Below are 27348 nucleotides of genomic sequence, written 5' to 3' on the forward strand. Positions count from 1 at the left end.
GAATCTGCGTATTGACAGCTTACATACACTATTCCTGTGGAGAAAAAGGTTATAAAGAACCTTACATGAACAACAGAAGGTGTTACTGTCTTCTGCTGTTCTTTTTTGACGCTAGGACATTGAACATCTCATTGCTGAAATGGTTTAAATGCATAGGCCAAAACCAGATACTTCTGTTATAGTTCATATGATACAAAAGTCCAATTGCATAACAGAAGTCTGATTTACCAGCAGGGAAGTAGTTTGCTGGAAATTATTCCACTATAAATCAGTTTCATTTATATAAACTGTCCTGAAGTGCCAGGTAAACATTAAAGTATGCAGAACATTAAGTATATTTACAGGTTCAGTGCACTTGGAATTCCTCAGTAAGAGGGTACTGAAACAGCAATAAAAAAGGAGCTTTGCTTATATGATTGTACTTGTGATAAACAGAAGTGGCTTGACATAAAAAAAAAACACCAACCAGAAAAAAAAGCTATCAGCGCATTTGCATTCTTATGATGATTTCATGAACATTTACCAAACCATTAGCAGAGTAACAATACTTTATTTTCCTTTACAACCAGTGCTTATCAGGTGAGAATCAGCAACACTGAAATAACAAAGACTTTCCTTGTTAATATTAAACACACAAAGGAGGGAATTCCACTGTAGAATCCATCTATACCATGTCTGAATCGTGCGGACAATCTTTGATGTTTTTAAATAAAAAACACAACCAGTTATAAATAGTAAACAGCATTAAAGTTTTCATTTAGCATCTAAATAAATTAAGATTGCTGGATTTTCAAGACTGTGAGGCTATTTCAGGAAAAAAAGGAGACAATCTGGACAGACACATTCATCACGTATGTTGCTCTGATTTAGATTTTTATGTCTTACTGCAGTTCCTGGCCGTGCACACACAATACAGCCACATCTGTGCAAGTCAACTGAGGCTATAAATAATGAGAAGTAAAAATAAATGAAAGTTTCTGTCTGTGAAAATTCACATGGAGGACAGATTGGCCAAATTTATAGGATTGACTGGAAAGCAATGAAGATGTCCACTAGCCAAGTACCAACTGGCCAGCATGTCCACAGCCAGCTACCCCCAGCTCAGTCATCGCGGACTTGATCCACATGAAACCTGTCCTTGGACGTGCATCGACATCCAGTGACTGTCACAGACCCCTAAGGAAAGGGAACGTGGCTGAAACGTGAGGCAGGAAGAACTGCAGACAGGAACTAACCTGAAGGGCCTTAGATCATCCCCCCGGAGGTGCTTCAATCCAATTTCACAGGCTTGCCTCCTAGCAAAAACCTATTTAGATGTCACCTCTTAAACAGTAAACATCAAAGACCACAGGAAGTGTGCTGATCGCTAAAACCTTTCAACTATTTTCAAAACATGCATTTGTTGCTATATAAGTTACTTTATACAACCACCAATACGGCGCTCGTTGTCAGCAGTGCTTAAAAATAGCTTTAGAAAAAATATCAAAATAAAATTAGATGATCCTGATAACCGATCAAGCCTGACCCCGTAATGGAGATGTTTTCTTTAAAATAATATTTAAGTATTTGCCATGAGGAATAATTGTTGGCATCTATAAAAGCTGCATAATAAAAATAAATACTTTCAGTCATTTACAACAAAATTAAGAAATATACATTTCACTTAAACAGGTAATAATACTTTAATGAATTGCTTGTTAGTCACTGTACAGTCCTGAGCATGTTTTTGCAGGCATAACTTAGGTCATCATTCTTCCCCCACAAGTCCACTATGACATACACGAGCTGGAAGAAAACTTGTAATACTTCCGAGAAGCAGGATCTTAATTTAGCTTTGGTAATTGTCTGTGCAACTGTATGAATTTTGATTTGCTTTTCACGCAGCAAATAGATGAAGGCAGGCACTATTGTCATTAGGATTCCTCCATCACCTTTTGACACTGATAAAGCAAACCATCTGGAAGGGCGGAACAAGGCGATCTGAACCACAAAGCCAGCATCCCTGAGTGAGTGCGACAGTGCAGCAGACAGGGCACAGATGGAAGGAGCTGGCATGCCAGTATTCCCTCATTGCCTTAAAACAGAAGCCACAGAAAACAAATGGAGTAACAATTAACAGCAGCTACAGTATAGTTCACCAAAAAAAAAAAAAAAAAAAAAAAAAAAAAATCTTTCTCTCAAACTCCGTTTCTGCTGTTCTCTCCTACTCTTACCCCTCCTCCCCTAACAGGTCACCAAAAACCATGCCTCCTGCCTGCAATCCCAGCTTCATATTTGTCGTACAGCTTCATTGCCTTTTTTTTTTTTTATCCTGTCCAAAACTCTTCACAGCACAAGCTTGCACCCTTGTAAAATCTACCACTTGCTGTACGCTTATACCTTCACATCAATCTTCATAGACCCCCCGAGTAAGGCAAATAAAGTCCACAGGACAACACTCCTGTGTTTACTATGCTCTTAAACATTCCCTGCCTTAAACTGTAAGATACCTGCTTCCATGCATTTATTTTCCTGGGAAGAATTATAGGTTGTAAGCAACCTTACAGTGTACTTTCACTCACCTATAATGTCAACTATATGGAGTTTCAGCTTCTGTTGCAGGGTATTCACAGCTACTGAAAGGGAATCTTGAGATGCCATTTTTATGTTCTGTTTCACATCATTGGAAAGGGACAACCACAGCTTCCCAAAGTCTTCTGTAGTCATTTCCATTGGCCTAAAAAGTAAGTTCACCACATGTCTTAGCGAAATAAGACACATTATTCAGAATATATTTGGTCTCTCAAAAAATTGTATCTGGAAGCAAATGGACAATACAGCAAGCAATAAGTTTAAACAAAGCCCTCCTCTTCCTAGCTTACCATTTAAAAACAGTTTCTATTCCTTGCTTTACATTTTTAAATTTTAAGAAATGCATTATTCCATTTAAATACAAGACCAAAGTGAACGGCCTTGAGATATTTGCCCATTGAAAGAGACAAAACAAGCTGAATGAGAGGTAGACTTCATTATGGAAAATAAGGTGGATTTCACTATAAAAGAGCTAAGTCTATTGGAAAAAGAACATTTGCAATTTTATTATTTTTTTTTTACTCCCCAAATAAATGCAGTCTTCAAAAATTAACAGAATGAGCTTTCTTCTCCCCCTGCAAAAGCTGTCAGCCTTTTCTTATCATGTATGGGTCCCTGTACTCAAATCACTTATTTCATTTTGACACATTTATATTACGCCCTATTTTAAAAGGGCATGGCCTTCTCTTCACTCAGTTCTGTTAGCCTCCTCAGAGGTGCATTCTGTAGTTCAAGACTATGCTAACCTGCAGCTACTGTCAATATTCTCACTGGAATAAGTGTGCAAATAACCATTCACTCTTCAACAGTCATCTTAAATTAAAATTAGCTGCTCAAGATGAAGCCTTATATTTTCACAATCAATACCCAAATCATCCTGCCCTTGTCTAATACTTAGGTAAAAATGCTGCATTTTTTAAAAACTGCAGCTTATTTTATTTACCTGATGAAGTCCAACAACGATAAAGGTATTGAAAAGTCAAGAAGAGTTTCCATTTCTGACTGGTAATTAACAGAGCCAGAAAGAATTCCCTGTGTACAGATTTTGTCCATCCACACGCATTTCTGACAACGTTCCACACTTTGAGCTTCAATTACAGGAAACTGATAGGTGGGACTCTCCAAAATCTATACAATTATTTAAAAGGAATACAGAATATAAGTCTTGCTGTCAAGTTGTGTAAGTGGCTAAGATACAGCTATAAAATTGCGTCAATGACTTATTTCAATGGATTTTTCTTGGACTATTTGGCAAATGAACAGAGCTACCATTTCTCAGCTCTCATTAAGGATAAATCAATCATTAACATCTACAAAAGCTCTAGTTAGAATTAAACCACTGGAGAAATTAATCTCTTTCTGCCAATTGGCTTCCCCCCCGAATGATTGCTCAGAGAGACAGAGAACTGATGGCCAAGAACCTGAATTCTGTAGTTCAGTCCGAAAATAAACTAATATACAAGGGCAAGCAACACTGCAATATACCCCAAGCTATATACTAAAAGCAAGAAGTTGAGAAGTCATCCCCAATAACAAAGATGATTTCAAGATTACTCAGCAGTCCCCAGCCTCTTCAAACAAACTGGTAACACAGATTCTATCTGTGGTAGCGGTCTATGTAGAAGCTTAAATGAAACAGAAGGAAAAACTAGACATGAGATGCTCGTTTTCTATCAATGCCATGACAGGTTTGATTCAAGCCAGAAATGGGAAGGCAGGAGACTTCATAACCAATTAGCAGTTCCTTGAGTAAGTCACTTCTAAAAGAAACATTCTGCTTAATTCTTTGTCCAGTTACCACTTGCTGAGTGTCTCCAAGGTTTCATAATTCCGTGCTTCTTTCAGCAAAATCTGTGGATAGTCATGCTGATAGGCAATTCCTAAATAGCTTTCCAATTAGTTAAGTGACATTTAAATCAAGACATCACATGCTTTTACCAACTATAGTTAAATCCTAGATGTATCCAACGTCAAACCCCCCCACACACACACCGGGCAACTCCTCTCCAACATCAACTGAATGCAGGAGAACAAGAATGAAATATGACCCGTGTCTTTAAAGGACACCACAAAACCAAAAACTTGAAGCACACTTACACACTTTTATGTGAAGGAAGAAACAGCGTCATGTCTGCCTATCAGATAAATACAAATAAATGCACACACCTAATAGCCACACTCAGACAAAAGTTACACGGTGATTCCTTTGGCACTCTGAGTACGACTAGTTAGGTTTGCATTCAGTCAGACACCAGGAAGAAGCTGAATTCAGAACTGAAAAGTCATATGGATTTGTTATATGGAGGCAAGCAGTAGGAAACGAAACCAAGGTGAATTAAATAAGTGAGATGTTCACTTTTCTATTAAATGACACTAAGTTTAGTATTGAAATTTCTTTGACGTGTGTAATAGCCATACCACAGGTTTTAAGGAAATGCTTTGGCAAAAAGGCACAGCTGTGACATTAAAACAAACATTGTACACAAACGTAAGCAAAACAGAAGAAGTTCCCAGGGAATTTGAAATACAATGGAAACAAAGTTTCTTACCTGAAAATGTTCTGTTTCTTCAAACACTAAGTTCACAGCATGAAGTGCAGAAGTGGTTTTATTTGAAACAAAAACAGTGAGCAACAGAGAGTCATCTGTCCACACCTTACATAAATACAGAGCTACGGCATCACTCTGACAAAGTTCCACTACGTCAGAGTGAGCGAGCTCTTCTAGCTCATCTGGTAAGGAAGGGACCCATGGTGTTTTACTGGCACTTTCACATTGAGCACTTGGAGAAGGCTGAAGAATTTCAATATTACTATCAGCAAACAAAGATGATTGTGACAGCCTGCTATCTGAAAGTCTGTCATCCAGCCCAGATTTTTTTAGGGACTGAGGTGTTTCGAGTGATAAATTATCTTCTACAATATCAGAAGAACACAGGGAGGCTTTCCTTAACCTTGTGTGTATATCTCCCTCAGAGTCTTCTGTGTTAATAGGTACTGTATCAAGTAAGGGACCAAAATCTGAAGCAGCTCTATTCTGGAAGTCTGACACCTCCTCACTGATTTGGGTTTCATTTATCTTTGATTTCCTTTTGAACTTCTGAGTAGCTGTGTCCGCTTTCCCCATCTGAAAAGTAAAAAGGAAAAAAAAAACAAATGTGTGGGGAAGTTTCTATCAACCACCTGTGTTACTGTTGACAGCACGAAAAAGAGTGAGCAAGGACAAATAATGACCACGGAATAAATTCAGGTAACAAATAGATTCCAAACGTTTTAGTGGATCCAGTAACGGGCTTTTGTTGTATTTCTTACAGGGTATTGGATTAGCCTGTAACGCAAGAATGATTCAAGGTTCTCTAAAACAAACTAAAAGCTTAAATATTAAAAAGCAAGCACAGCTAAACATTTTCTGGTTAAACCAGTGATAAACACCATGATTTGAGTTGGCTAATATGATAATGCCGGTCTTAAAAAGATTACCTAACAATGAATTCTTTAGCATTCTGCATATTACCACACAAAAATAAAAAATGGTCTTGACAAATGGCCATCAAACTCTAGCCTCGCTACCAAACGAACGCCAACAGCTCTGCAAAGTTGGGTCAAGGAACAGTTATTATGTAAAACAGGCTAAAACTTGAAGCGCAACATGTAAAGAGAGGGAAGTTCTAATTACTGAATCAGGTCTGCTCCAGAGGTTGCTCGATCAAGTAATACCCAACCCATTTCAGGTTCTTAACAAATTATCAGATTACAAAAGTAATTTTCAATAGTTTTTCAGTGACTCAGGGTTTTTTTTGCCTTGTTTTACCACAACACTAATTTGACCTCCACTTACATATAAATATCTGCAATTGTAAATAAGGCAATATACAAACTTTAAACTGGTAAGTCTCAAAAGAGCCACTTACCAGACTGACACCAGCATTTGATCCTAGCCCAACAAACAAGGTTGATGCTAACTGCTGCTTCTCTTTATCTTCCTCGGAGAGGCTGGCAACTTGATCAGAGCGTGATGCAGGTGGATCACCCACCTGTCCTGCTAACATGCTGCCACAAGAAACAGTTTGTGGCTCATTTTCTTTCCCTACTTTGTTTTCTTTCTTTGGAAGATAGCCTTCTTTTCCCCATAGCTTGCGTACTCCCTCAAGTTTCAGAGTATTTGTCCTAAAAAGGCCAACAAAACAAAGCAGGATCAACCGTGTGAACATCGCGTTCATAAAAACATGCCAACACTCTAAACACCATTCACAACTTGGTTACTTTGATATACGCAGCGAGCAGGGGAATATAAATTAACACTTTTGCATCTGCGTGAAGTTCTATGTTAGCAATGTCATTCATCGCTTTTAAAACACCCCACAAATGCAAACTTGGACTAGTCTATATAGTCCTAAATATAGATCGAGGCCAAGTCAGCATTAGTCACCTGCAGCCAGTAGTAGACTGTGTTTGCCAATTCCATTTAGAGTTTCAGATGACATCTATAATCTATTTGAATAATTTTTTAAAAGTGAATACAAACAACATGGTATCTAGCTTTTTTCCCCCAGACGAAAGATTCTGGGAATCCTTAAGTAATATTTAATTATTTCTATTGCTGATTCCTTAAAAAAAAAAAAAAAATTTAAGTTAGAGACTGAAAATAAGAAGAGACCTCGAAAGCATTTTTATTTCTTATGAAAAGCGTACGTGTTCTCAGACAGCCTGAACTCCAGCAGAAGTTAATTCAACAGACACAGGCTAAATGCTGCAAGTCCTGCACATAAAAGTCTCACTCAAACTTTCTTACACAATCTGGTTAAAGAATCTGAAAAAGCTTCCAAGGTTTTCTGCATACCAATTTACTAAAGTACAAATGAAGTTAATTTGTATGAAACAATGGATATGGAATTTATTTGTAGTGTTCTAAAACTTAAGAAGTATCTTACACTGCAAATCTTAGCCTCACTTTTATCTTAAGAAGTTTCCTTAAAAGGCACATTATTGCAAGCCCGTAAAAAGTAAGCATAGCCTATAAGGAAAAGAAAGAAGCTAGAGGAAAAAAATAAATACTTAATCCTGTAATCACCAGGTAATCCTGTCCCCAATTTTACTGCATTAACTATCAATTAATTTGTACTTTGTGAAGAAAGTGAAAAAACAGTCCAACTGCATTAGCTTTCTTTATAATTATTTCAAAGAAGATGACATCCTGTCATTACATAACAAAGGTTTCCAAAATCAGCTGTATTCTTTTCAGTTTCATGTACTAAAGAGGCAAAGACACATGATGCTGACAAGAACAGAAGCTTAAACAGACATTTCAAACACAAATTAACTCACTCTTTATGCCCCGTCTCAGCACTATTACCAGATGTGTCAGAACCAAAAGATAAACCAGTGGGGGACTGTCTGCCGGTGATGCCAGATGAGGACACACTTGAAGCAAATGACAATCCATAAGGTTCAAAATTCAGAGCTGCCAGACAGACAGAATCTTGACATTACAGTGAGGCATAAAAAGGTTAGAAACAAGTCTATTTTCTGAAAGTAGATACGCTGTACTGTTGCACTTCTCAAACTTCCCATTCAGGATGCTATCATTAAAACTGGATGTTTCTGTTCTCAAATAAGTTTAGACACACAGAGGATTTATCCAAAACATGTATTCATTTGGTATTTGGTTTTAAATACTGAAATTAAGAAGAAATAGTGACTTAACAGTGTATCACTAAAATATCTGCAAATGCTTAGTATTTGTAGAGAGACGTACTGCATTGGATCTACGTAAGTGAGCTTTTCCATCTGTTCATGAGCCCAAGCAACATTTTAAGTCCACAGCATTATGTCCACATATCACTGTCTGCTTTGCAACTCGAAACCTTGGGTGATAAATCACTTGCACTAAGACTTGCAAACCAGGACTCAGAACCAGCCACCTTAACTACGCTTTATGAATCAAAATGTAGTTTGAAGAGCTTCTAAACATCGTTTTGGACTGCAACATAAACAGTCACTGTTACATATGAAGCAGACTGCAGACTGTCCTTTGCAGCCCTGGAACTATTAAGAGGTACAGTCCATTCTCCTTATCTCCACCCCAGCCCTACACTTTTCTTCTTCCCAGCAATGCGAAGGAGCAGGGCAAAGCTGTCGGGCATCTGGAATGAGAGAAGTCTCCTGATAAAGGAGGAGGTAGTGCTAAGGAAGTGTCCTGTCCCATAACGAAGCAAGAAGGAACGGAGATCCAAGGGCCTTTTGATAAACGGCATCCACATGCATCCACATAAAGATATTCAAACTCTACCAAGCCATAAATTTACTTATCTATAAAGAAATCATTTCAATAAACTCAGTGGACTCCCCTTCTAGAATATTTCTGAATATTCTCCCTCACCTATATGTTATCTTCCAGAATATTTATGAGCCAGTGGAAGATGCTAATCAATACGTGTGATTACTCAGAAAAAACGGCATTTCATAATGGTTTCCCTGTCATTATTCTAAGAATACTGAAAACACCACAGTGCTAAACAGATGTTCTTCAGCAGTAAAGACCACTAATTTTGTTCTCAACACCCCTGTATGAAGCGCTATTATGAACTCAACCTGACATGCAGTAGATTGTATCCCTCACTGGGCTTTATATGCATGAAAAAAACAGTATAGAATATCCAGTTTCAACATTTCTCCACCAAAGTTTTGGATTTTCTAGCAGACTTAAAGTGGAGGCTGTAGATGGAATACTCTCAATTTATAATTCTCTCAGAAGTGTTAAATCCTGCCAAGCTACACATGCAAGCAAATGGCAGTATTATTTTTTGTATCCATTAACCTGCACAGTCAAAATCTTCTTTTAAAAATAATAATTTAATTGTAATAATGCAATGTACAGGACTCATTTTTCTAATTCCTCAACAGTAACATTGAGAAATGTTTTAGAAAAGTTTTGCAACCTCAAAGTGGATCATTCAGAAGCGTCTAAAAGAAATCCTTTTGTGACTGGCTATAATAAAGTAAATGAGTACTTCTATGGAAAAAAAAAAAGTAAAAATAAAAAATGGACTATAGATAAAGTTTTGGGGTATTTTTAAACAAATAAAAGCACATACTGCTGTCTTAACTGTATTTATACTGGGTACAAAATGTAAGATTTGTGTCATAAAATAAACTCACAATGGTTATTACTGTGAACTATAATTCCAGACAAGACTACATGCTCAGAATAGTAAAGTTAGGAATCCTTTGCTTTCATTTGAATAAACCCCACAAATTTCAAAGCCCATAGACCAGCAGAGATTATAGTAAAACTTTCTCCTCTGCAGTACAGCAACCCACGATAAATGAACAGTTACACATACCAGCTAGACAGACACGGAACTAAAATCTAACTTGAGCTTAGCTAAGTCTAGAGAGAAGAGATGCATTGAGATAACATTACTTTAAGAAATAAGATTAACAGTACATTTGGATTGTTTGTTAATACTTATCAGGCAATTTACCAGCTACTTAATAAATGCAGTAAACTAACAGTCACCTTTTCCCTGAGAAAGTTTCTCCTCTTGTCTCTGGTGATGAGGCTTATATGGTGCTGCACCATGACCAAGTCCCTCAGCCACAAACCCATCCAGAAAAGATAAGGAAGCATCTACCTACAGAGAATTAAGAAAAGTGAGAAAGCAATAAAAATGTTTTCTATACATGAGCCTGATGTTACCAGAAAAATATTGTGTCTTATCAACAAATCGGGATCTTGTGTCTCACATCTCCCACACCTACCACTAAAGCTGCTGTATTAACAGAAATTGTTTAGCATGTATGTTGAAACAGACTGAGCTAAAGATCTGCAACTTAAATTAACTCTTCCACTATTGGTTTTTTTTGTCTAAACAATAAAAAAAAGCAGAGTAGAGTTTTCCCAAAATAGTTGATCCTACTGTTATATGAAAACACTGAATTAAGAAAAAAAAAAAACAAATTCAAAAACCTCACCAATACTGTTTTCCATCATTTATTAGGGACATTTCAGTGCAGAGATCAGTAGTTTCTAAATAGGAAGCAAACCCTTTGAACTAGAAGTAACACATCACTAAAGCAGGCCTAATCTGTCTTTAAAAAAGAGAGACGACAACAAAAAAATAAATCAGTGTTTGAAATCAGAATTTTGTTAAAAGCTACCCCAGCTTAGTAACTGAACACTATGGCTCTTTATCTTTCAGTACAGAACAATATGATTCATCCCATATGCCTGGAAAAGTATGTTTCTGAAAACTCACTTTACACAAACTAAAGACTGGCACCAGTCACAAGTGCCAAATGTCATTCATTCTGACAACACTTCTTACCAAAATATTCAACTGCCTGAACTACAGAAGGTCATGAAGAACACACATTGCAGCTGCCTTACCACCATGTCATTGCAACTAGCATCAAATGGAAGCAACTTTTTCATCAGTGCTTTGTCTTCACACAGATGCTTCAATTCAAAGGCATATTGTCTCATGCAGGTATCTAGAGAATTGCTAAATTCTTGGATTAGTTTGTCAACTGTTTTAGAACAAGAGGTACGTGATGCTGTCTTGGTGACTGCAGCCATTATCCACACTTTAGTTTCAGGAGTAACAAAAGTCTTCTTCAGCAGGCTGTGCAGCTTTGTCAAAATAACTTCCGGATCAACATCTGTAACAAGGCTGGAATACTCCCCCAATACCTATTCACAAAGAACAGACAAAATATGCATTTAGTCACACTGAGCAGTGCTTTTAGTTTTGAAATCAGAATGCAGTACTAAATAACAACACAATAAAATCCACCTCACATTCAAAAAACTATTGTTTAAACATGTTCTAAATTATTTCTTTACTATTTTAAATGTCAAAGGCTTGAAACGATCTTTGTGTTTACCTCAGCAGACTCTAACTTTCAGCTTCTTAAAAATCAAATAGCTCTTAAAAACAAAGCTAAACATAGCAATTAGGTCCTTACAAAACATGATTTGCTCATACTGCAGCCTCTTCCTTGGGTGGAAGCTGAAGCTTACCCAGGAGCCAGACAATACTAGCATAGCACTTGGCCTGCAAGGCTAAAAGTGCATTTGACAGCCACATCTGGCCTAATTCTGATGAAGACAGAAAGGCTCTCAGCACACAGCGAGATTCATGTGGCTGCTAAGCTATACCAATAGTCACCTGCCCTAAAGGGAGCAAGTCAGCTTTTCCACAAACTATGACAAGCTAAGCAGTCCTCGGGCACCAAAGGAGATCACTAAAAAAACAGATCGCAGCATGTGATTTGACTTCAAGTAAAAACAGAATATTCATAGCTGAAAATAAAAGATTAAAACATTTATTAAAAACATCACCACCTTTGACAGTTTCCTCATATCTCTGTATTCAATTTTGACCATGTGTGTACCTTACCCAACTCATAACTTGAAGGAATTTCTGTGGATACAAGGCATCTTCCTCTTCAAGTAATGCCAAATAAGACTGTACTGCGTATATCCGTAGCTGATCATCTTCTTTTCCATCATCAAATCCTAGATAGAAAACAATACATATTTTGACTGAAATATAAGTAACACCTCCCATGAAATATTTCAAAGTGCATTTAAGAAAAAAAAGCCAGAAGATTAAGGAACGCATCTAATTCTTCAGAGCATTCAGGGGGTATCTCACCTTCAGCCAACAGCCTCAGAAAGTTGTTTGGGATATCAGGATGCACAACATCACCTCCAACTGAGAACACGGCATTCATTGTTTGGATGAACCACTCATTGTCAGGGGCATACCTGTCCAGATGTTAAGGAATGAAGTGCTATGGCATAACTTTTTCTTTCTTTCTCAGTGCGTTTCCTAAGGAAACAAGTTTTCCACAAATAAGCTATCCATCTTGCTCTCTCCAATAAGTTGGGGTCCTGATGGTCAAGTATCAGCTCAATCTAACTGAAGAGGAAGTGTTTCCTGTAAATTTCATGAAAACTGGTGGTCTTAAATTACTGCCCTGTAGAAAAAGCTCGCACATGAACTTAACAGCTATGCATTATGTGCAACTTGCTGGCTTGCCAATCTTGCACATCTTAACTTGTGCATGAACAAATGTTAGAGTGGAGAATAAGCAGACTTCACGCAGTAGGAACAACCACATTCCCACAAGGGTTTAGCTCTGAAAGCCTGTCCTACTGTATTTTAAGTTCACACTTGTTCCGTGCTAGCTTTCCAGCATGATCTTTTGTGTTTGTTTACCCAGTATCACTTGACCACTGATAGACTAATCTGTTCTTTTCAGCAGTGTTTCACTGTTGATTTACTGAAAACCAATAAACATTTTGAAGTACTCCACAGAAAGCAACACTGCTTTTTTTATATATTTAAAATTTGATCGGCCTTTGCTAACTTTGGAGGTTAGCTTCTGCTTTCCCTCAAATAAATCCTGAAAATGCACACTTACTGAATGGAAATTTTCAACAGTACAGAAACATTAGTATTACTGCCTTATTTTTGCATACTGCATGACAACACAGCCTTTTTGGTACACTACATCTGTGCCAAGCAGTGTACAAACAGGATGGTAAGGTAGCTCTCTTGTTACAAAGAGCTCACAACTCACATTATCAGACAAGAACACAGAAAATCAGGCAATGGCAATTCTAACAACAATGTCCACCATGTGCCAAATGCCTAATTATCGCTTTCATCTTTTTGGCATAGTTAAATAATCTTTTCTTTTAAGAATAACACATTTTCATACAAATAAAGCTGTACACCAACAAAGAGTTCTCCGATAGGAAGATCATGCCCACAATTACAGAACAGCGCTCAATGTAGCACCGAGGCATCTCTCTCCATGCAGCAGTGTAAGACTTCAAAGTTTTAATTTAGAAAACACAAAGTTTTAATGCTAAACTCCAAAGCCAAAATAAAGCATTTTGAGTGCAATTACTTTCTCTCAGTGAAATACAAGAAACACCATGGTCATTTTTGTATGCACTTTTTTTTTTTTGCACATTTTTTTCGCATTTGAAAAGAGTGGAAAGCACAGCTGTAATACTTACTTTCAAAGATCATAAATGAAAGATGCTTTGAAAGGTAAAAATGCTACATTTACCTGAGCTCTGATTCCAAAGCTTCAGAAAAATAAAAGGATATTTCTCAGCTAGTTCAGAAAAATAAAAGGATATTTCTCAGCTAGTTCTGCTATTTTGCCAACTAAGCTGATGATAGCATATTCTTCCTTGCTTTCTTTTAAGTAGTCAAGCATCTTCTGAACTATGACAATTACATTCTGTCCATTTGTAATTCTATAGAGAAGCTCTAAAGTCTGAAACAGAAATCAAAAAAATATATTTAATTGGTTCTGATAACTCAAAGAAGGATGCAGGCAAACAGAAACACTTTAGTATGATGCCAAATTAAGCAACTGTATTTAACAAGTCTTAAATGAAATACACTGCTTATCTACACAACTTGTCACATTAGTATTGTTCATAACTGCTCTCTCACAATAACTGAGACATAATACACCTTTTATACAGCTCATTTTAGAAACCCTATCATCCACCTTAAAAAATAACTTAATTTTTGAAGTCCAAAAATTCACTGACCTCCCTTTTAATAATGGGATCTGGATGGTCCAGACATTCAATTATTGTCATCTGGTGCTGAAGTGCCAGATTAGGATCCTGCTGGATAACATAGGTCAGAGCCTTTAAACCTAGAATATAAGTGATTGGAAATGATATAAGAAAATGTATACTACTATGATCAAATCAAAAACATCTTAGTGAAATCAGGTATCCTTACCTAAGTATTTCAAATTAATTTTAGGTGACAAAACAAATTTTCCAATGCACTTGGCAGCCTTTTCAAGTAGTTCAGATTTGGGATGAATTGTATAAATTGTTTGGACACATTCAAACAAGATGGCTGTGGGAGGGGAAAAAACCCGACATGTAATTAATGCATATTAAATACTTCTATAATGCAAGTTTTTAACAAGCAAACAAGCCCACCAACTATACCAAGGAACTGCACCGCTGTCCCACCCCCACTGAATCTAACTCCGGAGTACCTACTGACATAGGCAAAAACAGGATGGAAGACCACCTACTTTAGTATATACAGATTTTTTATTAGCTTTAGCCATTGCGCATACAACTTTCTGTCCTAATTGCTCAAGGGACTGGACTGGGATGGTTTTAGAACACCGATGTGCAACTATAAAGGATTCGAGACCAAGTACTTTTCAATAATTCATATGATTTCTTAGCTACTACCAACAGCTACAATCATCCCAAGAACATCCTTATTAAAAAAATAGTTGTTTGAGAAAAAGCTAGAAGTAAACTGAACAACACACAAAAAGTAATTAATCCTTTGTGTCAGCAATTCAGGCAAAGCTTCAGACCAAGTCACTCTCACCAAGTTAACTGGCATTTAAAATCGTGATGTAATTTTCAGTTGTTCTTGTAATTCAGTCTCTAACTGAAGTGTCCAATAGACAACCTACTTTTCTTAAGCATTACAAAACTATATCTGAGAAAGACTACCGTATTAACAGCTCAATTGCCTACAAGAAGCAAGAAACATGCACAACCGAGGACTTTGTGTAAGAAAGAGTAATCACTCAGAATTACATTTTTCTTTTGTTTGGGATCAACAGAAGTTTTATAAAAAGCTTATCATATGTGAACAAAAACTACATACCTAAATTCTATGTCCTTGCATAAATCATAATAAACTGCCCTCTTTGGCCCCATAAGTGCTTAAAACAAATTTAATGTTTAACTCTTAGCAATTCCAAGTGCAAATTGTCTGTATTATAAGGCAACACACCTCCCAATATCTTGTGTGTTCTTGCCTAAAAGAATAGAAGCAATAAACTGAATACACTAAGTCTGACAGATGTTTCCTCATTTATTATTTACTAAAAGAGACTACTTCCCCAAAGCTCCCCTTTTTAGTGGAAGTAAAGCTTACACAATGCTTTACAAAATAGGTATCAAGTAGGCATTAGACATCTAGAGCTTTGAGCCATGTTCTTTCTCCGCCCCAGTGTTGTTTTAAAAAGGTCTCAATTTTCTTTTCATTCCATTAGCACAGGTACTTTGGCAACATTTATGGGGCTTTACTTTAACAATAAAATAATGGGGGGGCTAGTTTTTTTTAATAGTGAAACAACTCTTAATGCAGGGTTCTAGAACATCACATCTGGGTGTCTGGAAAGGTATTAAGACCTGGGTAGGGGAAGGCAAAGAAAAGAAAAAAAAAAAAACAAATAAATTGCTCAACTTTTTATTAGAAAAAACTTAATGCAATTATTCCTTTTGCTGTGTTCTAGCAACAAATACACCTTTCTCTACTGAGAAGGTAATGAAATTGATGCAGCCTTCTACCATGTTCTAGAAATTTTAAATTGAGATGTGCGCCAAAAACGTCTTTTCACAGCCACCACTATCACTGAACTCTGGAGGTGTAGTTTTTATTAACTGTGGCTTCAGGAAAAGTCCTACACAGCTGTAAAGAACTGATGCTGTCGCCCTTGCGGACTTTTTTTACTGCCTTTCTCAGGGCAGCGAAAAGAAGATCTAAGCATTTCTAATAAACAGAGCTGTATCACTAGGATTTTTCTTTTATCAAGATGAATTCCCAGTAAATGAAAGTGTTTTGCTTCAATGATAAAAACCTGTGCTGTACAGCAATGTATCATTTGTTTTACAATTTACTAGTTGGACACTTCAGAATACAGTTGTTGTTCATTAAGAATATAATAAGATTTTTAAAAGTACTGCATTAAGTATTTTAGCATGATCAACTACTCACATTTTCAATCTTTCCAAATACTGATAATTACATAAAATAACCTCACCCACCATATGTAATATTATGATTTATCTCTGCTCTTCTTAAAGATTCATCTAGAACATCATACATCAATTCACTTGTCCTGTTCAACAAGAAAAAAGTATTTAAAATTATTTGCAGCACTAACAAGCATGTAGTCTTATTTTGCCAAACAGCTCAAACACTAGTATTGAAATCTGTAACAAATTATTCATATCCACAGATTCACTTGAACATGGAACAGCTCTATAACACATTTCTAAATGGCATCTAGCAAGATGTTTGCACCTTTCAAAAGAAATATTTACCATATCACAAAAATAAAAATGTTGCCCTCGCTGCTCGTATAACAAAATAAAGCATCATCAGGAAAAGGATCACAGATAACTAGGTCCTCACAAAATGACACCACTTTTAAAAGTGTCTTTATTCTGGATTTTCACACAGTTGTTTGATAATCTAGTAACAGAAGTCCTAGCAAAAAATATATTTCAAGCATATTCCACAGTAATCAACTGTTTAGCCAATCCAGAAGAAATTAATTTTGCAGTTGAAAAAAGTATCTGCTCACCGTATTGGGTAATATCAAACGTGTAAGTAGTTCAACACTGAAATCCTCTTATAAAAAAAAAAAACAAAAGCTGCCTACGAGATACAGGTCATGACTGTTTTCTCCGTAGCTTCAAAATATTAATTATAGAGAAAGATTTGATTACCTTGGATCATCTTTTCCTAACAGCCCCAATATTCTTAAAAGCTGAATTTGTAACCATGGTGCTGGCACACTGTGATAGTTGAAGTCAATAGGCAGCTTTCCTCCCACTACCTGCTTTAGGATGGTTACAAAACTCCCAGTCAAGTCCTTGTACCCAGATGAGTTTTCCTACATAATGAAAAAGAAATACAATCCAAATACGATATAGCACCTCAAAAGTAAAAAAAAAAAAAAAAAAATCCACAACTTGAGTAAGATCAAAATATCTAGGCGGATGGTTTCATTTCTTGAAATCAAACTTCTGCTCTCATCCCTCAACACCTGTAAACTCTTCACTTTAAACCTATGCTATTTTCTCACACATTTGCAAAGGGAGTGAATGGAGCTTGAAGGCAACAGTAAAAAAAATAATTTACAAGAAAATTTCATCAAACCCTTTAAGAATCTGTAGAAGTTAGATCCTCTAGCTAAGGATGCCAATGATGCCGAACATCCAGATTATGCAAGAAGTGGATCTGTCAAGTTAAATGGAGAGCTAGCACAAAGAAACATAGCACGGATATCCACGATCACGTAAATTAACTTTTCTAACAACTACAAGTAAGTTTCTTCTGCAAAGCTTATGAACAGTACGCTGTGTATTTACAATAAAAAAAAAGCTCCTAAGCTCACTTGTGCTTCTAATTCTTTGCGTACCTTAATAATCTGAAGATAAATATGCAAAGAAGCAGCCATGACTCCAGCATCCCTGTCACATAAGGCTTTCCGGAACTTATCATGAATATGCTGAACTTGGTTAGGAGCAATGAGGTAGAATTTATATAAAGCTTGAACAGCTTTTCTTCGTATAATTTCCCTGAAGAGACATGAGATTTACACAAAACAAAATGAAGTCGCTTGTGCATTTTAAGTATTTGACTTCACAAAACAACTTGCACTTGTTATTTCTACAGCAATTTAAGATTACATGGCCAGCCATCATGATTTGGAGAGAGATGAGAACCCGTGTTTTACATATTTGATAACAAACAACTTTGCAAATACCATTGAAGTGGGTAAGTGAGAAAGCAAACTTAAAAGCCTAGTAGGACTTGATGTCAGATTGACAATTCAAGAGAATGGCCACCAAATAAACAATGAAATTGGCCACTGCTAATCTGTTGTGATCACACATGCAGCTCCAAAAAATACCCATCTAGAAGTTACCACGCCAGTTCATTCTGCAGTTCCCTTTCTAACCAACACAACACTTTTAATGTTATCCTCTGTGTATGGGACATTATAAATAAAGAATCAAATAATTCAAGAGTATTAACATATGCAGATACACTTTTATCAACAAAGTTGCTATAAAGGGCTTTATTTTTAAAAAAGTATCAGTGAAGTACTTCAAGGATCCCAATCTGTTTCTCCACTTACTCTACAAACACTTCTTCATCCACATATTTGTTGAAAGGACTCCAGCAGATAAACTCAATTACATTTACCTATCAAAACTGGTTATGAAAAAAATTAATACCAATCCAATACTCAGTAAAGACTGAAAATAAGTGAGACCAGAATCCACGAGAAAAGCTAGGAGAGGAACAATTTCTGAAGGCAACGATTAGAAAGATCAACTCCACGAAAAAAACACGAGTTTACTCGTTTTACGAGTTTACCTACAAAATTAAGTCATTCAACTGTACAAGGCCACTTGAAATTCTGTAAATGAATACGTACTTAGAATGCTGGAGCTTGTCTTCTATTAGGGGAAGAACAGCTGGAATCATCTCCCGTGGAAAGATCTGGCTGACAATGGTTAACGCCATGCACACCTCTACTAGATTAGTGCTCTGTAAGTCCTATTACAATCATTGAGATAAGACAGTCATTTTTTATTTAGACTTTAAAATTCTTCACAGACATAGCCCAAATCTTTGACAAGCGGGCTGGATCTAGCTGACCTACTGCAAGCATCCTGCTGCCAGCCATCCTGTTGTCTGCTCGTGTTTGAGAAGTGTCAGCTCTCACTGAGCTAATCGGGTTCTTTTCTTCTCTTATACAGGAAAAGGAAACAAGGAGCTCCTCACACTTGTGTTATAGAACTATTCATATTTTAAAGGTATGCTCAATTAACACATAGAGCTATGATCAACGTTTGTTTACAGAAATTTTTTTTTTATGATTGCAAAACTACGCTGAGTCCCCAGTTGGATCAGTGGGATGAGTCACTTCTCACTGAATTCAACACTATTCTCTCTAGCGCCTTTGATCTAGCCCAAAGAATTCAAAAGAAAAACAGCAAGCTCAATAATACTGGCAATTACACATTTGTACACTAAAATAAGACATTACCTACTCCCTAAGAAATGAAGGCAAATTACACATAATGTTCTACAAAAAAAAGAACAGAAATTAACAGTCTGTCCTAAATATAATTAAAAATAGTAGATATAGCTCACTATAATCTTTAACCAAAAAAAGGATGGATGAATTCATGAAATCCAAGATTAGAATTATTTTTCAAAACAAATAGAACATGTAAGATTTCCAGCTCACATCATTATTTGTTCTGGCCATTTGTCCCACATAGGTTTTAGTCCTCATCTTGGTTTAATTCTTTGTGAACTCCCATTTTTCACTTCTTTTTATATCCTTATTAGTTTCAAGTTAGATTTTCAAAGATAATAACACAGTTTTCAATCACAACAACAAAATGAGCATCACTTTCAGTCTATAATTCACGTGATTTTTGTCCCAGTGTAATATAAAAGTAATCATCACGCAGAGTTATAGTAAGTCACAGCTGCTCCATGTGAGAGGCAGTAATACAAACCATGGCACCTATAAATATTATTAGGTACTAGAATTTCAGTATCACTCCAAAGCATATTTCCATTTTCTAACAAAATTATCAAAAGAACTCAAAGAAGCCAACAGATACTTGCTGTCAGTTAAGAGCAAAAGTTTACATTGAAGTATGTATGCCTGGCTCCTCCTGGAGTTGACAGTGTATATGTGTGGCACATTTTATAAAGAAAATTTTAAGGTATATCTCCTTTGAAAAAATTTTAAAACATGGCTTAGACAGCACGAATGCCAAGATTAAATTAAAAAGCCAGAGAAAGCTATTTCAAATTTTCATTCCTAACCAAAGAAACAGCAATTTTAAGAGAGCAAGACAGAACTAATAAGTACATAGCTTAGATGTTGTCTGACACAAAATGGGAAGAATTGGTTCAAATTTAGTTTACCTCCAGACCTCCAAAAACACTGTACCTTCACAACTGTGTTCACAAGTAGAAGTAGCAGTTCATGATTTTCATGTAGAAATAAAGAAACTGCCAAGTAACCTATAAAAGAAAGCAGCCTCCATCACTACTTTCAAGCAATAAGCAACTTCAAGATAGAAAACTTAAGACTGGCTGTAATACAAGAAGAGTTAACTCAAACAATTACAAAAACCCAAGAAAAGAGCCCACTGTTGGGTGACAGTTGCTCGTGTTTTAAATATCAAGACTTTTATTTCCAGGCAAACCACTTAGATTTAAGTTGCAGTAAAACTCAACAAATAACAGCTAAGAACTTGTAAACTGTGAGAAATGAGACGTTACAATACTGTTATAGCTAAAGAGCAGCTAAGAACACCATGAGAAATCACTTCCTGGAAAACTAATATCTTCTCTTCACAGATAAAAGTTATTACTTGTATATTACTTCTAGGCTACACAACACAAATGCACCTCCTTTTTTTTTTTTTCTCCAAAAAATAAGGTTCCATTTCAAATAAAATTTATATTCAGCTTGAAATACAGAAGAGTAAATTCACCATCCTATGCCAAAAACTCCCTTGTTGCTTCATAACAAGGACGAAACAATTCCAGAATGCCATGAAAGAAACCTGACAGAAGCCTTTTTCTTCAAGGCCGCTCTACCTTTTAAATTAAGGGACTGGAAGTGGGGGAGTTGGGAGGGCATGCCACAACTCATGACAATATTTGTATTACAGAGATGGGTCTTAAAAAAAGTCTTGGTTTATTCAGGGCTTAGGGATCAAAATTAACAACTGAGATACAAATAACCATATTGTCTGGGCTATCAGCTTGATCAATCTGCTTGTGGAACTATGGACTTGATCAGCTTTGCACACCTGCGAAAGTGTAGCTCGCTCTCATTCATTGAGGCTCACATTGGGTAAGAGAGTAACACATCCTGATTGGATCAACTGACAACGCTTCCTTAATACAGACTTTGGTACACCGCACCAACAACAGACAAGGTCATCCTCATGTATCACATATAACTGCAGAACAACAACCAAAAAAAACCCAGACAAAACCCCTGTACACACTCCTGATAACATCCTTTTACCAGATCAAAGCTTAAGGGCACTTTGTGTCCAGAGAACTTGAAGCCACCTATATTAAAAAAATAAAAAAGAACTGCTGCTTCACCAAAGCCGTCTCAAAAAGACCAACTTGAGCCCTAGTATGGTCTCAAGACCGACCTAGAAAGTTCTCAAACCAATTAATAACAAGACACATTGGTACTTGACACTTACAGAGATCACAAAGTTTTCTTCCGAACAGCTTACTACCTGGCCTCCCAGGTTTGGTGAAGACAGAATTTCTTAATCCCTACCAGAGCATCTGTACACTATCTTTCATTACTCAGGGATAAAGTAACTTTAAATCACCACTTGTAACACATTCTCTCAGGAACTCCAATACTTGAGTGGATGATCCAGATGAAATTCAAAGGATATCAAACAAGCATATCCCGTAAGACATTGCCTTCCTTCTGTGTATGCAGACACAGTATTGCTTGGAGTTAAACCATTTTCTCTGCAAACAAGAAGAAGTGTCTTCACTAGGCAGTTGAATCAGCAACTGCAAGGAAATTCTCCAGATGAGACAGGCTGACAGCTACTCAAACTAAATCTACCAGAAACAAGTTAATAGCCACACTCGCAGGCAAGGAAATCACAACGGCATGACATTCCAAAGAAGTCTGAATTAGCCTTTCAGATTTCCTCAGGAACTTCTGCGTCTATGTTATACAGACCTTCCTTCTTACCTTATTTCCTATAACTGTTTCTAGACTAAAAAAATCCTACAAGCACCAAAACAGAAAATATTTTAGGGCCACTTTGCTAACAGTAATAAGCCCTTTATAAAAATTCTAAACAACTATCTCCAAGTTAAATACCGGGAAACCAACACTATGCTTGCAGAAATTGTCCGACATGAGCATCTTTGTCTACTCTTGTACTACAGTGCTTGAAAAAGAAACCAAACCCTGACAGAAACTCATTTTCAGCGTGACGTGTTTTTTAACAAAATTTCTCATAAATTACTTGTTTATTGGGCTGCAATTCAAACCAACGAAAGAACAACTGATGATTGAAAATAAATTAATTTCCACTGCCTTCTGTTCTACAAGCAGATACATAGCAGCTTACAAACTAGAGAATTAGTTATCTTCAGAGGAGTGAGAGACCATGAAACAAGACCAAGAAAACAGAACATTTTAACTAAGTTGTATTTTTACATAAATTATAAATCCTAAGAAACTTTAAAAATAGAGTTTAAGAATATTATTAAGGCTACAGCTCCATGCACATACCAACTCTTTTCTCCAAAAGATTTCCTTGCTGTGCAAGCTTGATTGCATGGATATATCCAAACGAAGACTCGTACCCCAGCATTTCGCAATAGATTAGTCTCACCATGCATTCTTTCATCAGTCTCTGAAATACCAAAAATAAACTGAGAATTTTGTCAGCCATGTTTTATGCTATTCTTCAGTGCTGTAGTGAATTAGACGACCTTATCTCATAGAAACATATGTGCATTCACACACATTTTCCAAAATCAGGGTACTCGTAATTTTCCTTTGCTATGAACCTCTTCTGCAAATCAGCATTCATTTCTGACCATACAAGCAGAACTCCCAATATACTACCCTTAAGGATGTTATCAACAGTATATTATCAACAACAGATTAATTATGACTAACATAAAAAATATGAATTATCTGAAGTGTTAGGTGATCGCACTGCAAGCGCAGATTATTCTTTACTAATCACTACACTGACCTAGGATGGGTTTTCACTATGTGTAAGGTAAAACTTTATTTTTCCCTTCAAAAATTCTCACTCATGGGACTAAGATGTTCATTAACTAATTCAAACCAGAATACATCAAACTCCTGCAACTCAGACACACACAACAGTGCATACAACAAAACAGCTTCTTATACAGCACAAATTAATTGTAAGAACAATGTCGGCCTACAAAGAATGTTATTTGATGGAAGCAGTTCCTCATGTAGCTTTTTTATTTGCATTAATTTCAGAAACTACAGAACGACAGACTCAGGGTGCCACATTGCTACAGTTTATCCGCATCAAGTGGAATTGCGGCATCCTCACTATCTGAGCCATGCTGCAAAACCACAGACACTGGTATCTCTTAATGCCGATGATTAAATGACTATAATGCAGATAACCTGTACGTTCCACCTGGCAAAAGGAGCGAGAACATTGCTTTTCTTCACCCTTGGCCTGCCGTTCCCACGGCCTGCAACCACTAACAGAACTTACAAGTGTCGTGGTAGGGGCAGAAACTGTTGCTTTCAAACTGGTTAGCTCCTGCTGGATTAGCTTTTCTTCTTCCTAGAAGAGATTAAACTTCTTATTTTCATTTCGCATAAATTTTGGAGGCTAAAATATTAAGCAGAAGCTGAAGAAGACATGTTAGTTTAACAGCATTCGACCAGCGTACACCTCATTTATGGCAGTACCACCAGGCTGCATATTTCAAGCACAGAAGGCAATTTTTGCCCTCTTTAAGGTTCTTTAAGGTCCTTTCTAACCTAAACCACCCTATGAATACGCACTACAAGGAGGTTTACGGCCGGTCCCGGGTCTGTGCGGGGAGGCCGGTGCCCCGCGCCGCGCCCGGAGCCCGCACCACAGCCAGCGCCCCACGGGACGTCGCCGGCCCCTCAGGGAGGGGAGAAACAGGAGTGAGGCCCGGCCCCCCCCTGCTACGAGGCGGCGGGAGGAGCGGGAGGCCCGGCCCGCCCCGCAGCGCGGCCCGTACGTGCTTGGAGGTGAGCGCCGTGATGCTCCGGATGAGGCTCCCGAGCCGGGAGGTGACCGAAACCCTGGCAGGGCCGCCCCCAGCGCCCCCCAGCCCGGCGCCGGGCTCCTGCTGCCCCAGCAGCCCGGGCAGGGCGCTCAGCGTCCGCTCCACCACGTCACTCATGGTGGCTCCGGCTGCGGCCAGTTCCCCGCCGCCGCCCGGAAGGGAAGGACAGCCCGCGCCGCGCACTTCCGGCACCGCCCCCGCCCCGCCCCGCCCGCTCCTGAGGGAGCGAGGTGACAGCGTAATGGCGGCGCGCCCTGAGGGGCGGGCAGGAGGCTCGGGGGCGGCCGCGGCTGTGCGAGAGGCGCTCGCCCGGCCTCGCCGGGAGGTGGAGCTGAAGGACAGCGTTTAGAGCCGGTCAGCCCAGCGGGGGGCGACGGCGAGCCCCATCCGGCCTCCAGGGGCGGCTGCCCGGGCTATGGCCGCTGCGGGTCGCGTCCAGATACGAGCGGGTTCCCCCCCTGAGGGACCACTGCCCGGGTGAGGGCTGCGGGAGCGGCCGAACAGCCCGCCCGGCCTCTTTTTTTTTGTCAGCATCACAAAACAAAGATGTTTAAAGGTGGGTTTCGAAAAGAGAGCAGTGAGATAAATTGTAGATTCTTATGGGAAATGTTATTCTTAAAGTGTGAGTGGGAGCACCTAGAGAGTGGTCTTGAGGAGAGGTTCCCAGCAGAGCTGTTCCTGGGGTGATTCGCATTCCCCTGGCAGCAGGGTTTGGTGTCTTTGGAAGGTTTTCACCACATAGCTCCTGGGAACTGTCTCTGCATTCGTTGCTCTTGCAAATCACAAAAGGGTTACAGTTGGAAGGGGTCGTAAAGCTCATCTAGTTCCAACCCCTTGCCATGGGCAGGGACACCTCCCACTAGACCAGGTCACTCAAAGCCCCATCCAGCCTGGCCTTGAACACCTCCAGGGATGGGGCACCCACAGTTTCCCTGAGCAACCTGTTCCAGTGTTTCACCACCACCGTCACAGTAAAGAATTTCTTCCTAATGTCTAATTAAATCTCCCCTCTTTCAGTTTAAAACCGTTACCCCTTGTCCTGTCGCTACACTCCTAGATAAAGAGTCCCTCCCCATCTTTTCTGTAGACCCCTTTAGATACTGGAAGGCCATATACCTGTTAAAAGCACGGTGTGAATTTATAAGAGTAAAGATTACAGTTTTTTCTGATTTTTCAGATACCATTTTTGCCACTTTGTAATACTGTGCCTTTCAAAATGAAGGCTAGTTTTATGTCACCATAGCTGAACAGCAGTAGTTGCAGATGCTAAATGAACAGAAGCCTTGTTAGTTTTGGTCATTTGGTACCCAGAGAAGCGATTTCAATTAACAGAAAAAGCTCGTCCTCTGTTTGTCAGACACAGGCCATATCCCAGCTCTGCTCTGAAACATGGTGACATGCCTTCTGGTCCATACATGGCTGCCGCAGGACTGCGTGGCAGTGGTGGAACTGGGCATTCGCCACCAAAGCAATGAAATGAACACGTGAAAGAAGGATGACAGATTACTTCCATAGATATCTCATACTACAAGGGAGAAAGTGCATCTAATCCAGTCATGTTTACCTGATCTGTTAGGATATGCCTTTCCAAATTTGTGTAATGAAATCTTCAGCCAATGGCAACAAGATATATCCATATCATCTTTAATGTATTTTTTAACAGAATTGTTTTTCTCTCACTGTTTTTCCTGTGAAGGAAAAAGCGTAGTACCGCTTAAATATGTGAGTCAATCATCTCGCAAAAGACAGCAGACTAAAATAATACTGTATCTATGTAGTTTTGAATGCTTAATTCCATTTTAGAAACCCACGTATATCTTTTTCAGTTACACGTATTTTTCTGAAACAAAATTACTTGACATTTTCTGGTTTGTATTTCAGTTCACAAGGTGATTTTCTTTTTTTTTTTTTTTTTTCTTTTCCAGAAAGAGTGGGGAAGATGATACTGAAGCAATCCCTTCTGAGCTGTGTGTTTCCAAGGAAAAAGTATTCCTCCATCTCCAACATATGCCTGGTCAGAAAATCATGCTGAAGTTCAAAGCTATAAGTTGATTTATTATCAGAAAAAAAGCCAAATAGGAACAAACTGAGGTCACTACTTTTAAAAGTATTAAAAGTTGGCATTTCCTTGAAGCTAAGTGGAAAGATTTGCACTGTATTTTTTGAAATTCATTTTACAAAATGAATTGTTTAAGAAAATCTCAATTAAGAGTTGCTCATGTAAAGACATACTATGTTGCAGAATGTAGAAGACCTTCTAAGCTTTGCAGACCAAAAAATGTAAGTTCAATAAGCATAGGAAAAGCTGCTGGTAGAGCTGATGGAACATGAATAAGTGCTCAAATCTCAATAGCGTTGACTTTTTTCTTCTATTTTTATTGATTCTAGGGTCTTAATTCCTTCTCTTCGCTTTAGGTGGTGTACTGATAAATGCTGTATGTAAAATGGCTTGTAGAATACAAACCCTCAGGCTTCTGCGTGATTAATTTCTCATACTGTTGATGATTGCATTGAAATAGAGAGGACTATTCATAGTGCACACATATGTGCAAAATACATGACTTATGGTCAGATGATTATAGATACATCTAATGCCTTGCATAAAGATCACCAGTAACTTTTCCTATTTTTTTTTTCCTTTTTAGCACTAGAATATTAAATGTATCATTTAGCATAATATGAGATAAAGTAGAAAAAGCAAATACAGAAAAGTAGGGAATGTCTACTAAGTAGGCATAAACTTGGCAAGGTGCGTTGTTGGGTTGTTTGGTTTTCTTTCTGCTTTCATCTGCCTTCTGTTTTCATCAGCTAGATGAAAAACCTTGAAGTGTGGTTATAAAACAACTGTAAAAATAGCACTGAAGGGCTGCATTTCAGTTATTTCCCTAGGCTCCCTATCAACTGCACTCAACACAATAAAAAACATTCTAATTGCCATTCCTGTAAGTTTTCCTTGGCATCTGATAGGCAAGTGGTATTCTTTCTGGCTCATGAATCATCACTGGAAATAAATAGTTCTAGAATAGAAAATGGGTTGATTGTGGATGAGCCAAAATAGAATCCAAAATAGAAGAGCTTATGCTCTTCACCGTATTGTCTCTGGGC

At 37.9% G+C, this 27348-nt stretch overlaps 1 protein-coding gene and 1 long non-coding RNA gene across 4 annotated transcripts; one reads left to right on the forward strand and one right to left on the reverse strand.

Moving 5' to 3' along the window:
- Nucleotides 1-530: 530 nt before the first annotated feature.
- AP4E1 (adaptor related protein complex 4 subunit epsilon 1) lies at nt 531-24408 on the reverse strand. Of its 3 annotated transcripts, none has more exons than XM_054214000.1 (21): nt 24196-24408; nt 23694-23765; nt 22715-22838; nt 20369-20442; nt 18830-18951; nt 17804-17963; nt 17109-17275; nt 16422-16495; nt 14353-14475; nt 14154-14263; nt 13731-13870; nt 12229-12341; nt 11971-12089; nt 10959-11261; nt 10089-10203; nt 7895-8030; nt 6481-6736; nt 5121-5696; nt 3515-3699; nt 2562-2716; nt 531-2074 (listed from the first exon to the last, which is right to left on the reverse strand). In XM_054214000.1, the coding sequence occupies exons 1-21, from the start codon at nt 24358-24360 to the stop codon at nt 1914-1916; spliced, it is 3450 nt and encodes a 1149-aa protein (XP_054069975.1). In that variant the 5' UTR covers nt 24361-24408; the 3' UTR covers nt 531-1913. The 3 variants fall into 3 exon arrangements, with proteins under 3 accessions (XP_054069975.1, XP_054069976.1, XP_054069977.1); XM_054214001.1 differs by lacking the exon at nt 24196-24408 and adding an exon at nt 23990-24177; XM_054214002.1 differs by lacking the exons at nt 22715-22838; nt 23694-23765; nt 24196-24408 and having other exon boundaries at nt 20344-20437.
- Nucleotides 24409-24479: 71 nt separating this feature from the next.
- LOC128915007 (uncharacterized) lies at nt 24480-26593 on the forward strand. Its single transcript, XR_008468486.1, has 2 exons — nt 24480-24799; nt 26169-26593. It is a non-coding gene; the product is annotated as an uncharacterized LOC128915007 (long non-coding RNA).
- The last annotated feature ends 755 nt before the right edge of the window (nt 26594-27348 follow it).

This window comes from Rissa tridactyla, chromosome 9 (genome assembly GCF_028500815.1).
Source record: "Rissa tridactyla isolate bRisTri1 chromosome 9, bRisTri1.patW.cur.20221130, whole genome shotgun sequence".
NCBI lineage: Eukaryota > Metazoa > Chordata > Aves > Charadriiformes > Laridae > Rissa > Rissa tridactyla.